The sequence below is a fragment of the Manis javanica genome, chromosome 10 (assembly GCF_040802235.1).
Source record: "Manis javanica isolate MJ-LG chromosome 10, MJ_LKY, whole genome shotgun sequence".
In the NCBI taxonomy this organism is placed as follows: Eukaryota; Metazoa; Chordata; class Mammalia; order Pholidota; family Manidae; genus Manis; species Manis javanica.
In genome coordinates, this window is record NC_133165.1 from 83,445,837 (window position 1) to 83,462,065 (window position 16,229).

Sequence of the window (16,229 nt, forward strand, 5' to 3'; positions counted from 1 at the left end):
AAGTTTCCTCCGAGGAGGCAGCCCAGAGCCATTTGCCTTTGGCAGTTTGGGTGGTTGCACTTCAGTTTCACTTTCTCTTGTGCATGAATCACTTCCTTTTGCATCCTCTCTCCTCACTTTTCTCTGGTTCAGTCTCTCCTATTTCTTCTCCTCCAGCTCCTCCTCTTTCTTTTTCTCTAAACCTAGCACAAAGGACTCTCCTTGGAGCCAAGGCTCCCACACAGACCTGGAGCTGGGGCTCCACACACACCGTTTCCCACTCCCTCTGGTCACAGCGGACAGTTATCCCACTTCCTCTCATTAACTGACACGGCACTGATGAAATGCCCAACGTCTTTCCAGAAATCCAGGTTTGTGGTTCTCCAGTCTATCATAGGTTCTGCCCCTATGTCCACTCTGCCGACCAGGGAATCTAGTCCACTGTGGCTGAGGAATGCAGGCCAAGCCTAGTGGAGTGGCCTCAGAGCTTCAGGGCAACCCTTTTGTACAGATGAGACATAGAAGGAAGCTTAGAAAAGAGCCACCTCTTCCTCCAATCTGTTAGCGCCTGCCCCCATTTCACCATAACCACACTCTCAACCCTACCTACCCTCACCCTACAACTTTCCCCCTAATTCAAATCTACAGCTGCCTCCAAATTCCACCTGCTGTCATGGCTTTTAATGCCTATCCTTTTTAAGATTTTAGACCCAGAGGTCCCAGTTTTAAATGTTCCCCAAATCCATGAGGTCTCAAGCTCCCTAACACTTGCTCCATAATTTCTCCACAGTTCAACCCACCTTAAATGCTCTTTCACCTAAAAATCTGTATTACTTTTCTGTCCTTCCTCTCTTCCTTTTTCCACCACCAATTATGCTATTGCTATGAGTGTTTACTTTGTCCCAGGTACCTGATACAGAGAGGAAGCCTCTAGAAGCCCTCTTTTCTTCTCAGTAGGGAGACCAAGCTGAAAATTACTCCACATTTCTTGTTCCTCAGGTCCCTGGAGTTGTCCCAGATTAAGTGCACTGAGTTGACCTAACTCCAAAAAGCCCCTGACTCCCTCCTACCAAATCCCTACATCCTTCCTTCTCCACTGCACTTACACGCACATCCTGTAGGCCTCGGGCTCTGTCCCCTTCAGTGTGTTTATAAACCCCTGAGCACTCACTATGTAAATCACACCTGACCCCAATGAGGCCCTGTGTTTCTAAATTAAACAGACTTATCAGAAGAACAAGAAAACATAGGCTCAGCAGGCAAACAATCCTGTGTTCAAGCCATCTGAGTATGATGAAAAACACGAATGTCACTATTTAATCTACAGAAGACAGAACTGAAGTGGCTGTAATGGAAGACAACATTCCCAAAAGTAATTTAATTTCCTTGGGATGCTCCTCAAAAAAAAAAATAGACTTATATATTTGAGAAATACAAACTCTCTTCTTCTAAGAGAGTCACATTTCATATCAGATTATTATAAGTTCCAAGAAGATGTGCCTTAAAGAATCAGGTTTTTCTTTTGTTAATCATGTGGATCCTAAGATGATTTGATCACACTAGAAAGTCTAAGTGTCCTTCTAATGGATAGCATTTTAGATTGCTTGTTTCTGCACTTAGAAGGTACCCAATAAAATACAATTTGAATAGAATTAGAATTCCAGATGTAAAGGAATACCCTCTTCAGAGCCTGCAACAGATGGCAGTTCAGTTCCGCTGGATTTACAAATAGGGAAGATACAACAAAACATAAGGAAGAACTTCCCTGCAATTGAGTTGAGTGATTCAGAAGAAGGGGTGTGTTTTAAAAGTTAGCAAATCTCATTTCTTGGAACCCTTTACTCCTAGAACATAGAAGCAGAGAGAAAAGCAAGGTGACTCTGGTGGACCCTTTTCTGTCTAGAGAAAGGTAAAAAAAACCCTTGCTGAGTTGAACCACTGCCTTCTCCTGCAGGCTTCTATCCACTCCTCCCTATTTTGAGCCCTTGGTACAGGATGGAGACAAACCACTCAGACTCCCACATTAGCAATTGAAAGTCAATTGAAAAATGTGAAAAATGAAATCAGTGAAAGATGGATGTTTAGAAACCCCAGGATCTGAGAAAGGAGAAAGCTGAGAGCTGAAATGGAAGCAGACTCCTGGCATCTGGACCAGGCAGAGGGGCCCAGGTGCTCGGCCCAGAGCAGGGGCTGTGAGCAGCAGCTTCCCTGTCACAGGACAGTCCCTGCAGGCAGCTGTCCTGGCTCTGCCCCAGGTCCAATGGGCAACCTGCCAGGTGAGCTCTCAGTTCTCTAGCTTCAGAACTCATGCCTAACTTGCAGCACATCTGTTTAGTGGACACATCAGTGTTCATAAACTCTTCTTGCTTCTCAGTGTTATCAGCTTACATGTCTGGCCAGTAATATCACTGAAAAGAAATTGTTGCTTGGCTCTAGAAAGGACAAGGTTTTTTTTCCCTAATATACTCTCTATTACCTTTATAGTGATTTCTTAAGAAACATCTGTCACTTACCATTTTCATTCCATCATACACAGTTATATGAGAGTAGAGACCAATTGTATGTGTAGATATTGCGAATTTCTAGATGCAAGAGAATCTGAGAAAATGTTTCTCTGTATGTCAGAGGAGGAAATTGATACCCAGTGAAATTAAGTAACCATCATATAGCTAGTGTTCAAGTCAGAGGGCTCTTTTATTCCCAGTTCAGTGTTTTTACTAAATTCCATAAGCACAAGAAGGGCACCCTCCAATGACAAAGTAGCCACGTTTTGAAACAGTAAACTGCGGAGTTGCGTAGGCACTAGAGAGCCAGCTTGTCATCTCACTTAGCATAAGGATTTTATATTTAACCAAGAGAAAAATGGACAAAATCTCATAACCTTCTGAAATCCTGAATCTACTACATGAAGGGCAATTGGTTAAGTTCTCAGGGGTCCCGTAGATCATAGTATCAGAGAACTTCACAGTGTCAAAGATACAGGGGCATTTAATGTTTTCCAAGGATGGAAGGAGGGTTGATGAGAGAGAGAGAAATACTCTGAAACTGAGGAAGAAGACAAACAGAATACCTTGGACGTCCTTCTCCTCCTAAGAATCACACAGCCTTCACCCTTGTCTTTCAGTAACTGCTTATAAAGAAGAAAACATTTCTTTACAAAAGAAATCAAAAATAGTAACTTTTTTTCCATTTACAAACAAAAGAAAAACTCTAGAAATTTGCTTGTGAAATGGTGTATTTGGTGAATGAAGTAATTTTGATAATTTCAGATACACAGCATGCTAGATAAATTGAAAACAATAAAAAAAAATTGAAAACAATGTATTAAGGAGCCTTAAAAAATAGCTGCAGTCTGTTGAACATTTGCCCTGAGTTCTGCCCTGGAATAAATACTCAACATTCCTTTATTCCTATCACTTTACAACCCCTCCTTTAGGAAGATTATCCCTATTTTGCACACAGGGACTTTGAGACTTGGAGATATTAATGAATGTGTCCAAGACTACAGAGACACCTAGTGCCAGCATCTGGCTCCTACTCTCCTAACCATAAAACCACCAAAGTTTATCAAAATGTTGGCATGTTGCCCAAGACAATCATTCCTTATGCTGAACAGTCCTGTGCCTTCAAAGACATCCAGCATCTTTGTCCCTCAGACACTAAATAACTCTGAATATTAAAATGCCCTCACATATTTACAAACTTCCTGTAGAGATGGTGATCTCCTTATGTCCCCAACACATTGAAAATAACTGTGCAGGAAAAGAACTAAGTTCAGAAGCTTAGGGTTAAAAAGAATCTTCAGAGTTCCATTAGTTTAGTTTTCATACTTAATTTTTACAGAAAGAATAGTGATAGACCAAGGGAGTGCTGGGTTCGGTTTTTTTACTTGTTGACTTTGAAACCATTTTCAAAAAAAGCATATGCTATGTAAGGAAGATGCGTTATACATTTTCTTCCCCCCATGTGAATGGATGTGCTGTGTGTATTTGTGTGTGTGTTAGACAAAGAGACAGAGTAGTATTATTTTACTCATATTATCCTTGAAGAAAATACTGTTTAGAGAATCTAATTTGCTGAGCAGGAATTTTATTTAGGCATCTTTCCAGCATATATAGCTATAGTGGGGCTATCCAACAAAATCATCCTATTGGCAATTGGAAATGGATTTGGGGAACGTGAGAAAAAGAGATCCAACTGTAGTTAGAGCCATAAAATTAGAAAGAAATAATCATCATGTGAAAATCAGTCACGTTTAGCATAGTAGAGGTATGCCTCATACAATAAAATTTGTGATAAATATTCATAAAAAATGATACAGGGAAGGAAAGAGAATAGGTCCAGAGAGGGAGATAGGAGACAGTTGGAAAGCTGCAACATCAAACAGAAACAGGGAGAGAGTATAAGGAGAGACTGTAGAAGTGAGGAGAGGGGTGGTCAACAATGCTGAAAGCTAGGAGGGGGGTGAAAGTGATGGAGGATTGGGGAAGCCTCTCAAAATTTGATAAAAGCTTCTTGGAACTGAAAGCCGATACATTGAGCACATTTCTAGGATGTGACAGATGTTTTCAAATCCAGCTCTAAAAATTCCTTGGGACAGCAATCATTTATTTAAAAACAGAAAACCTTTGAAATTGTTTGAACATAAATAAACAGGCTAAGAAGTCAACACAGAAAAACAAAGTTGATTACAATGATATGCAGGGTTTGAAAACAAGCTTCTGGGGAACTTAGCAGCATGGCAAAGAGTTACGAAAACAGGCCCGTTTTGGCTAAGAGCCCTCACAGGTGTGTGAAAGGGCTACAAGCCTCTCCTCTGAGATAAATGTCTGATAATTTGGGGGAGAGAGCTTTACTGTTTTTACACACCTCTCCTCCTAGGGACGGAAAGCTTTATTCACAGCAGTGGATTCCAGTGATACGGAAGGCTTTCCTAGACATACTCATTACATGGGCTGTACTTCCCGTCAACAGGAAAAAAATCTCTTGTTTTGGAAAGACCAAGGCAGCTCTCTGACACAAGGGGCTCCCTAGCCTTGAGCTCAGTGACTTCAGATATTTTGTTCTTCACTCTCCTGAGCAAGAGCAAAGGATGTGGCTGGGCAGGAGGCGGGGACTAGGCATGTGCACATGTGTGTGTGGTGCATGTGTGTATGCGTGTCTTCTCATTTCCGCTTCCCCTTTCAAGCTGGCAACAGCAGTTTAATGAGGACAGAAAGAAAGGTGCAGTATGCAATATGATACTTTCTCACAGTCCTCAGCCCTGTCCCGATGTCTGGGAGGGGCTTGGCCCAGCTTGGATGACAGCTTTGGCCCAGACTCGGCTCTCTATCAGCGGACAGGTGAGTATAACTTCCTCCTCCATTTTCAGGCTCTGTTGATTACGATGGTGCTGGGAGAGTGACAGGAGGGAAAGATGGGAGGAAAATCAGGCTGCAAAGAAAAGGGAAAAGTCAGGAGACAATCTCCCAACCCTGACTTCAGCCTTAAAAGCTTCATGACTGTCTCTAAGAGCAAAGAGGTCCCTTTTCCTTTTTTATTCCTCCCTCCTACTAACAGAGAGGTCCTCTTTCTAGGGCCACAAAACTCGGTTCCTTTGATGACCTGAATCAGTATTTGGGAATCTTACACCCTCCCCACTGGAGAAGTTCCTGTCTGTGTCTTGCTGTCACTTTTACTGGAATTTCAATCTGATTCTAATTTGGAAAGCTTCTCAAGGAGAGAAGTTTCTTAGCTTCCTGGTGGTTCCCATTCCAGCATCCACAACTCTGACTATTTGGGAATACCCAGACTTAAAAATGTTTGCTTTTTTGTGGGTATGACGACTTTCCTCAGAGGTTGTAAAAGAAAGTTAAGATAAACTACAACAGCGTATATTGGGGTCAGGTATGAGGAAGAATTTACACAATTGGACAATGCCGAGCTATATTAACTAGAAGGCTCAAGATGGATAACCGCCTGCTTGGGTTGGTTTTTAGGCTGTATATCTCAGAGATGGGAATATGAATATGTCAACCTCTTAATGACCAACATGATCCAGGATTGAGGTGGGGTTCTGTGCTCTTCCGACATCCCGTGTCTCAGTGGTGGCCAGGCTGAACATGTCACCATGTACATGAGTTCTGGGGAGGGTAGAAAAGTGGAAAGATCCTCTACACTGGGGTTTTCCCATGCCTCTGCTACTGAGCTCATCAGGGGGTGGAGGAGAGCTGGGTACCGGTGCCGGACAAGGACAAGATAAAAGAGCCCCACAGAAGAGGTTTGATAAAACTATGCGGATTTGAAAAATATATTCAGGGAAGTGTTAATGACTTTGTCTACCACAAATGGCTCTGAGTAGAGAGGCAAGGGGACTTTTTGGACAGTACATGGCAGTGCCAAGGATAGAAGGTTAGAGGTTGGAGATTTTCAACTTGCGTGTCCAAGCTTCAGATTTAATAGTTGTTTAGGCTTGAGTGATGAGGCCTAACAATTGGGTGTGATTCTCCTGCAACGTGAAGCATTGTTAGGAAGAGGCTCAGTCAGGTTTATTATCTAACTCTACTGAGAATATTGTCAGAGATACCATGCTAAAGATATGACAAGAGGGGATAGAACGAGATCTAACAAATGATTGCTCACTCACGGGCACCCCATGGAGTTTAGAAACTCTTCACAACACTTCCTCCACACTCCTTTGTCCTCTGGAAGTTAGCTGGAACCCTGTGATTAAGCATCATGTAACGGCCACGGAAATCCAGCACAGTCATTTTTAGTTCAACGTTTATTATTCGTGTTCTAATAGAAAATGGAGAGGAAGTTTGGTCCCAGCTCAAATCATGACTCACACAGCCCACTCTGAGCTACAGTAAGGGAAAGAGATGAGACATTTATTTCCAGTTGATAACTGACAGCTGTTCTGTTTTCCACCTAAAGAACAAGACTAAAGTGGGTATTCCGGTACCCATTGCCCTCTGTGCCCTGCCCACACCCAAACCTAGGGGGGGGAAAGGCTTAAACACAGATTTGGAGAAGATAGGGTATAGATATTGTGAGAGAAACAAGGTAAGAATAAAGATAAATGCATGAGGGTAAGTGCTTCATTACCAGGAAACAGGAGTGAAGAATTGAAGATATGAATTCACAGAACTAACTTGATGATCAAGGAATCTGCTCATTCTCACTCTTGTCTCCAGACTAAGCTACCAGTCCAAATGCACTGATGTTTCTTATTCTTGGTATCTTTATAGCCTATGCAGATGAAGAATTTAGTGTCTCCCAACACCAAAAGGACAGAATTACTTTTTCCAAATGTACAACTTTAGTATTTCCTGAAACAATTTACATGCCTCCCATAAAACTCATGCACTTCAAGAAGGTAAGAGTAAGGAAGAAAGGGAAAGAAGAAAAGAGGTCTTTGATGGTCTTCTTTCTGTATTTATTCAGCTAAACTTATTTGCGGTGAAAAAAAGAGGTAAAGGGGGAACAAAAGAGTTATATTGATTAATTGAAATTTTTATTGTTATTATTTATCAAATAACACCCCCTTTGTCCCTTGAAATAGATTGAACTACTTCCCTAGTCATTAGAAGTCTCAGAATGCTCCAATCCTATACTCAAGGTAATTTTGGTTCTGATGATCTTCCAAACTGCAGTGATACCGAAGATTAGAAATTAGGAAGACATTTCCTATCGATGAAGGAACATGAGAGCACATGGCAGGTTGGGGGTGTGTAGAATGCGGGTAGGGCTGACCGGCTTGAGGTGGAGTTTGTCCTGTGCACAGCAGAGAAATGTTGGCCGCCCTGGGATTTCCCACAGCCCTTTGCAATGGTGGTGACATGTGTGTGGCTGTGAATGCGGATAAGATGCAGAAGGTCTTATGAGCCCCATCATGGAAACTCCATTTCCTTCTTTCCTCCCACACTTGTTTTCACTCTCAGTCCCAATTCACAAGCACTCCTTGAGGTACAGGCACAATACAAAGAGAGAAGAGGTCTGTGTGATGCATGCCCCTGGAGGAGCCCAGAGTGCTAAAGAAAAACCTGTGACAGTCTTGGAAACCAAGGATGGCAGGAGGGAGGCTGTGATATAAAGGAAGAAAGCACACCTGGGGCTCAGAGCTTATGAGTTTCAGTACCATTTATACTCATTAATATTCTATGTGACTTCAGATAAGCCCTCTCCTTCTTCCTCCCTACCCACCCCCCGCTCTCTTTCATTTCTTCAACTGCAAAATGAGTGACAAGGATTAGATGATCTCTCTGATCCTTTTGGGCACTAAGTAAGAATGAAGGGGGTATTTGTTGCTCATTTTTCTTCTCTGCTTAACAGCAGCATCCCTCTTTCACCATCTGCATTTTGCATACACTGTTATATCCTGCTGCTCACTCCTTCTTCCTTCCTTACTTATTCCTAAAAATGCTCCAACTTTAGTGAAAGGTTTAGACTGAAGGAAGATTAAGAACAGCTTTCAATTATTAAGCATCTCCTTTATGTATCAGGGACTTGACATACACTATCTGATTTTAACTTCCAATAACCCAACAAGTTCGGTATGTTATCTGTTGTACGTATGAAGAAACTGAAGTTCAAAAGTACTTCTCCTGAGGACACACAGGCAGTCCAGAGATAGAACTGCGATTCAAAACAAGGCTTATTCTGATTCCTTTCTACAGTTTTCCTTCTCAAGAGTTGACCGTCCTTACTAGGCCCCTTAAAATATCCTCACAGTGAGATATCTGTAAGCAGAGTTGATATTTGCCAGACTTAATTTGTAGGCCTATACTGGTTGTTAAAATATTTAAACATGTCCATACCAAATTATGATAAATATCCATTGCTCCAAGCCCTCTGAGCTTTCATGGCCAACCCAAGTATCTCAACTCTTTCCATAGGATTCCCCAGTTTGGCACCAAAAACTCAGCACCACACTAGCCATGCCCTTGGACAGAGCCACAGGACTGTGACTGGTGTCACCTCTAATTGCTCTGTGCTGCTCCACAGCCATTGCTAAATGACCCAAATGCCACAAAAATCTGAACATAATGTGAAAGTCCAGGCAGACTTTCTCCTCTCAACTGGCAGCTAGTTGGACCCTTGCTGCTAAACCACTGGGCAAGCCTGAGGAAGGCAAAACTGCTTCACTGTCTAGTTGAAGTCAAGAAGGAAAACTCTGCTAATAACCAGACAAAGCAACCCTTCCTTTACTAAGATTGTTTCAAAGCCCAGTATAAATTACTTTTGTTTTGTGGCACCTCTTATATCCTAGACTGTAAAATGGAGAGTTTGTGTAGCATGTCAAATGGAGAATTTACTAAGATGGTCCCTTTCCTTTTCCCAGATCATATTCACCACTACCCCTTGGGTGGTGATATTTTTGGCTATTTTCTTATTCTGTTATTAATGGAAATACTATACAACTAGAGTCAAACCAACCTGAGTTTAAATCTCAGCACTATAAGATCCTAAATATGTGATCTTGAGCAAGTCACATATCTCTCTGAGCTTCCAATAACAATAATTAACCTAAAGGTGTTTATCAAGATTATGTGAAGTGATTTATGGGAAGGTTTTATGGATAAATATAAGGTACTCTATACATCTGAGTTATTATGAGTGCCCATAATCTCTGACCACATCCCTTAGAAAACAGAGACTGGAAGCGTGATGTCCTAAGCGTGGTAATAATAACATACCCATAATGGTTTTCTGTTGCAATTACAGTTGCTGCTTCGGCTGCTGATTTTTGTTGGAAGATGCTCGTCTCGAAGCTCTTAAACAGCTCCCTAATCTTAAGCCACTAGAGGTGATTTCTCTTGTCTAACTTCTATGCTGTCTGCTGCAATTTCTGTTTCTGACTATAATATAATATAAAGAACAAAGAGAATACTCTCCTACTCAACCTGGCTGCAGTGAGATTCCAGAACACCTATAGACTATGAAAAAATATTCAGGGAGTGAACCTCTAGAAAAATGTAGGGAAGAAGAAAAGACAAAGGGTTGCAGGAAAAGAGGACTTTAAAGTGATTCAGCAGCAGAACCAGTGTGGAATTTTCTTGGTTATTTTTTTGGTGGGGGCGTGGTTAACATCAAAGAAAAGCAGTGGGCTTCAGATTTCCATCCTCCTCGAAGATATCTAAATACAATATTATAAACCAGCATCAAGAAAGATGGTAGGCAGAATCCAGAAGGAATTTTTGACAAGGAATGAAAACTTAGAGTAGAAAATATTTTTTAAACTTGAGAATTTGATAGTTTAAGCTTTATAAATTCAGTCAGACTTATGTGACACCTATCTGAAATCAACAAGGGACTGGCATGACTCTGCCCCAAACCTTTTCCTCTTCACTACAAGGTATCCAAAATATATACATTAGAATTTGATACCATGTGGCAGCTCAGGAGCACCTGTTTTATGACAAATACTAGATGAGGATAGTTTTTCAGCACTGGCGTGATTCTTGCTTCTCTGCAAGTACAGCATTTACTGAGCCCCTTCTGTTGCAAAGTACTATGCTATGCCCTGAGACGGGGTTTGGGGAAGATGTTACAAGGAGTGGGGCAAAAAGACAAGAAAGGCAGCACTTATCTCGTGTTGCATATGATATAGGTGTGTGTGTTAGTTGCTAGAGGTGAGTAAGAATTCCGAGATGACTCCAATCGACCTTCAATACAGATAGAATTTGTTTGGTCAGAGAGCAAAGTGGGTGCAACTGCATACGCTAAAGCAAAGAAGCAGAAGAGTTCAGGAAGTGCTGGAGGTCAGAAGGCAACCCTGATGGAGCCACCCTCACTTGGTTCCTTCTCGGCCTCCCTCAGTCATGCTCACATTTCCCTGGGTCAGTGAAAGGTGGAAGCCTGGGAACCCCTAAGTCAGTGTTAATTTGAAAGAGAATTTGTTAAATGGGTAATAACCAGAGGACCATTTCCTAATTCTTATGGGAAAAACTGTACAAATGCATTTCTTTACAGGTATTATTCCTACAAATATTTAAACTCAACCAGAATAAATGCATAAACATTGATATTAAAGGCAAACTTACACAACATTGAGCCCCACCCATGCATTTTTTTAGAGGCTGAAACCAATGCCCAAATAGAAAACCTAACTGACTTGCCAGAAGTCAATTAATTGAACAAAAAGGTTGGAATAATGCCCAAGACTCCTGATGGCTAGTCAATGCTCTTCCCACAGCACCATTGTACATTGTACATATAGATGAATGGTTTTGTATGTCTTGTTTGGAGGAAATTTCTTCATGCCCTTCTATTACAAGGGGCCCCAAGGCCTTCAAAGGTGCCATCTTGACAGTTGTGTGCACCCATTCTTCAATTCTTTCTAACACTTTCATTGCTGAGGTGCTTATCTAATAACCATTTGTCACTTCCTCCAGATTTCCACATAGAATACCTACCTTCTTATGTCACAGCAACACAGCTTCCTCCTGTTAACTAACCAGACATTTCTATTTCTCCCTGGCTCATAATATTGCTGGACTGGTAGTGTTCCCCTAAAACACCTCATGAACAGGTCTCTACAACCCAAGTATGGCAGAGATTGGGGAAAATTAACTTAATCAATTCCCAAGTCCCACATCCAATTTACCACAGTTGAGAAATTTTGCTTAGACCTTGCATCTTTTATTTCAGACCTGAGACAACTGCTGCTTTTTCAGGTGAAGAAATTAGTCCATTTTCACCCAAATTGATCTGAAAATGGCTGTCATTCTCAGTGGGCAGTAGAACCCTTAATTTGTCTAGCTTTTTTGTTGCCATAACTCTAGTAACCATTCATTTATAAGCCTTTCTTTGGATCTCTTAAGCTTTGAGGATTCTGTTTCCATAGGCATTTTCCTTTAAGTGTTTATATTAAGTAAAACTTTTGTGCGTGGGACATAACAGCAAATAAGAATAGTTAAGAAAATGCAACTTCTATTCACAATTATAGGAACTCCTAGAGTAGAAACAAGTCATGGAATAACCCTCCAATTCATCTTTTTTCTCCAACTTCCAGCCCAAAACATTTTTACATACTTAGTAAACACATAGTTACAAGCTTATCATTAACAGTTTTAAAGCTGCTCTACTTCTATGAGTCTGTGATGACTCTGTAAGGCATTGGGCTCCAATGGGAAATAGGTCACCTACTGAATATTCACCCTTTAGAGAAGTAGTTATTAAACAACCACAATAAATTAGGTTCTGTTTTAGGTATTAGGGATGCAGCAGTGAATAACCCATACAAAAATCTCTGTTATCATGCAGCTTATATTCTAATTAGAAGAGTAAACAATAAATTTAATGTAATTTAATTAAGAAATAAAATATAAAATATCATAGTGATAAGGACAAAATCAAGCAGGGAAGCAATTCAGGGAAAGTAACAATTTTAGACTGTAGAAGCAAGGACTGACTTCATGAAGACAGTTGACTGAGAGCTGGGCTTTACAGGTTAAGTGTGCCCCAGGCTGAGGGAGAAGAAGAGGGAGGGGAAAGAGAAAGTCTAGGGTGAAAAAGAAGGTTAAGGTTTAGAGGAGGCAGAGGGGAAACTAGCCTATATGAGTGTGATGCATTTTGAAAGGTGCAAAAGGAACACAGAATAGATTCATTATCACAGAGGACATTGAAACCCAAGTCAGGACTTCCAACTACCATCTTAATTAGTGAGATTCTGGCACTGTGTTGGGCAATAGTGTCCTCACTGAGAAACTGAGACCAAAGAAATGGTTATAGCATTATAACCCCAAGGTTAAACCATTAGCTAGTGACTTACAGAGTAAGGTGTGGGACTCAGACACTCCTTCCTTCCTTCTCTCCTGCCCTCCTGCCTTCCTTTTACATTCTCCTCATCAACAAAAGTTCTTCTTGTGAGCTGAAGATTTCTTTTGTTTTGGGTGAGGTCCTTTTGCTCTGGAATTAAACAGGCAAGTCAGCCTTTGATTTTTTCTTCTCTGGGCTGACAATAACCTCTTCAATATTTTGAAGGTGCAGGACTAGGTAAATAAACTCTGATCAGTACTTTTAAGACTCTTTTCCTCAGTTCTTTCCACTGGCAGTTTCATCCTCTTTTTATCACCTCACAACAGCCCTGACAAGTTACCTCTGCTACCCCTCTTTGTGGCTTCACTATGTCACAAGCTTAATTCAATCATTTGATTTCCCAAGAGGCACAGGCAGTGGACAAAGGGCAGGTGCCTTGGGTTAACAACATTTCATAAAGTTAACTGTTGTCTCTCCTTGGAGAAAAATGTGTCTTGGGATGGACTGAAGTAAAAGATTTTAGATCAGACCATAGTAATTATGTATTCTTTTTCTCTGGCTATGTTTTGTCTGCAGCAAGCAGAGGCATCCAAAATAATTTTATTGCACTTAGGAATGGGTTTTATGTTCAGGATATGCTTTTCAAAGAGAGCTATTTTAGAGACTAAATTGTTGAATGCTTGACTAATGATTTTGTTTTTAAGTGTTTGAAGAACAGAAGTCTCTGGAAACTGGCACTCTTCTTGGGTTTTTTTTTTTTCTTCCTTTTATTTTTCCTTCCTCCAACAGTTAAAAGTGTAGCTATAAAGATGAAGCTGTGTAAACGGCCACTCCAGGGAGCAGAGGGATAAGACAGGGAAGAGCAATGGTCCCACCTTCCTTTTTCCCCTTAGTGGGTTGTGAGTGTGGCAGGCAGAGCAGAGGCTAGAGGACAGTGTGTAAGCAATGAAACATACATTTGCCTCAAGTCTTCTTAAGCTCTCTTTGGACAATTGAGTGATTCTTCCCCTCTTTTCCTCTTTGAATAATTGGCCAGTGCCATCAGAATGTATTTTTTGGAAGAATGCAGAGGTGTGGAGGAGGTGGAGCTAAATGAAATAGAAATGCATGAACTGGAAAATTAACTCATAGGTATAGAGAAACCCAAGTTGGCAAATTAGAAAGTGATGATCTTGAAGTTAGTGGCTGTTAATGGCTTAAAGCTGTGTTCCTTGTTGTTTCATTGTTTTGTTTTTCCAAGTGAAATCCTATGTGGGCCCCTAATATATAAAACAGGAAACAAAACAAGAAACAAACCCAGAATGACTGTAGTAGTGACATCCTGGTTGTGAGACCTTAGAAAAGCTGGTTAACGGTTGAGATCTGATTCTTCATAGATCTTTATGAGGATCAAACTAAGTGAATTTTATAGATTGTGAATTTAAAGACACTTTAATTGTAACGCACGAGTCTGAGGAACAAAATCCTTAAGGATTAAAGAAAAATGTTTTGTAATACAGCATGTCATATATATTATGAGAAGTAGGGATTCTTCAAGGCAGAAGAGCTTTCTCAATGTCCCTTAAGTCGTATGTTGTTTAGAGTTTCCAGACCTACTGATTTGAAAGACTTTCCCTGGTGTTTGCATTTTTCAGAGCATTCCTTTTTCTGGAAGACGGAGGAAGGGCTGGACATCTCCTCCCTCTTCCTGAACGGGCATGCTCCTTCACCAAGAGCCAGGAGGCTGTGGGGGAACCCTCAGGCTGGTGGTTTCTGAACAGAGAATGAGCGAGTATTATTGTGTTTCAGTTCTCAGAAGAGCATTGCTGAGGTGGGAGGCCCTGAAGTTTGAACCAGAGCCATGGAGGGCTCTGTGCTGAGCCCCACATCTTGGGAGAAAAGGCGGGCCTGGCTCCGTCAGAGCCGTCACTGGCAGACCCAGGTCCTGGAAGAGGAGGCTGCAGCTGCCCTGCAAGATGTCCCAGATCCCGAGCCTTCCAGCCTGGATGATGTTTTCCAGGAAGGTAAGAGATGCGTAGACATCAAACAGACTTTCCTGTTGTCCTGTGGTAGAGAAAATGTGGCAGTGGGCACAGGTCTGCAGAGTGTGGGCAGTGGGTCCACAGGAAGGACCATTTTGACTGGTTGAAATGAGTTTAAGAGGAAAAGGGTACAGTAATACAAGATATGTATTATATGAGAAAGAAACAGGCCTAAGATTAGGAAAAAGAAGAGCCACATTTTTGCATCATCCTGAGAACTGCCTCTGAGGTCCTGAGCCCAAGGTGTTCTGTGAATGCTCTGGAATGTTTCTATTTTGTCTGTGCAACAAGATGACACTCAATCTGGGTGGCTGGGCTCTGGCTGCAACTCTGCCACTAACAAGCATGTGACCTTTGGCAAGTCATTCACCTAAGATGTAACTGAAGTAACCGTTCCTGATAGTACCTTTTCTACATGCTTCTCAGAGCTTCTGTGAGGTTCAAATGAGATTACACATGTAAGAGTAAAAAAAATAAAAATAAAAATAAAGGTATAAATAAACCCATCTTTGATTATTTGGTAGGAAACAAATGCAAGATTGTATTTTTGTTCTTGTTTTTTTTTTAACAAGGGATCCGCCCCTGGTCCCAAACCTTGAGAAAAAGAAAACAGTGGGAACCTGGACATTTTCCAGTTTCCTGGGAAGACAGGGGCAGAGAGGCAGAGAGAGAAGAAATATCCACTATTTTTATCCACTATCTTGAAAGAAGTTTCATAGGGGAAGATTCACGATGTGGCTAATATAAGGATAAACTTGTGGAATGGAGTGAGTTTCAAGGAGGAAGTCTGATCTCCTCCAGTTCTCACAGCAACCTGATGTCTGACTTTTCTAGGGAATCCAGTCACTAAGATTGAAGACTGGCTGCAGGACTGTGGGTAAGTGCCGGAGGAGCCATGGGGGTGAATGAGGTTGGTGGTCAGATATGCTGACAGGCACTGGTTCTTGAGAACTCAGAGATAAGGAAGTGGGTTTCAATGGGACCTAAAGATTAGAAGTGAGGATGAAATGGGGCAGAGATTGTAAGGGCTTAGGTTGAGCATGGGGTTTGGGGCTGTGAATCAAGTACAACTCTGGGCTGAGACTAAATTAGGGTGGAGGTCTGAAAATCAAGGCTGGGTCCCGTCTAAAGCCAAGAATGATGGAAATCCACAGCTACTGGGAATAGCTGGGCCGAGTTCCAGATTCCTGATCCATTGTTTTGCCCTTTTGACTGGAGTCTTACATTGTGTAACAGAAAAGGAGTTAGAAACCAAATTGTTCTTATGATCAGAATAATTCATCACACTTTTGTTTATTTCTACTGCAGAACATAGAAACAGGGGCTAAGAGTTTACCCCAGTCATTCAAAGCAGTGAAGAACTGGAGCAGGTACTTAAGGCAAAATGTAGTATCTCTTTCCTTAAAGACACTTTAAAATATGAGATCCCACATCCCCAGCAGACTATACCATTTTAGGCCCAGTCTACCCAGACACAGAGGGAAAGCT

General features: G+C 41.4%; 1 protein-coding gene across 6 annotated transcripts in view; it reads left to right on the forward strand.

Annotated features, from left to right (window-relative positions):
- Positions 1-5,149: 5,149 nt before the first annotated feature.
- Positions 5,150-16,229, forward strand: part of TESPA1 (thymocyte expressed, positive selection associated 1) — a 37,448-nt gene continuing 26,368 nt past the window's right edge. For 3 of the 6 annotated variants that reach the window (XM_073213434.1, XM_073213436.1, XM_073213437.1), the window contains exons 1-4: positions 5,150-5,321; positions 9,685-9,766; positions 14,509-14,723; positions 15,576-15,618. In XM_073213434.1, the coding sequence (XP_073069535.1) occupies positions 14,561-14,723; positions 15,576-15,618 (206 nt within the window). In that variant the 5' untranslated portion in view covers positions 5,150-5,321; positions 9,685-9,766; positions 14,509-14,560. Of the gene's footprint in view, positions 5,322-7,522; positions 7,580-9,684; positions 9,767-14,372; positions 14,724-15,575; positions 15,619-16,229 lie in introns of those variants that run through there. The other 3 variants (XM_073213435.1, XM_017668411.3, XM_017668410.3) reach the window with 3 other exon arrangements.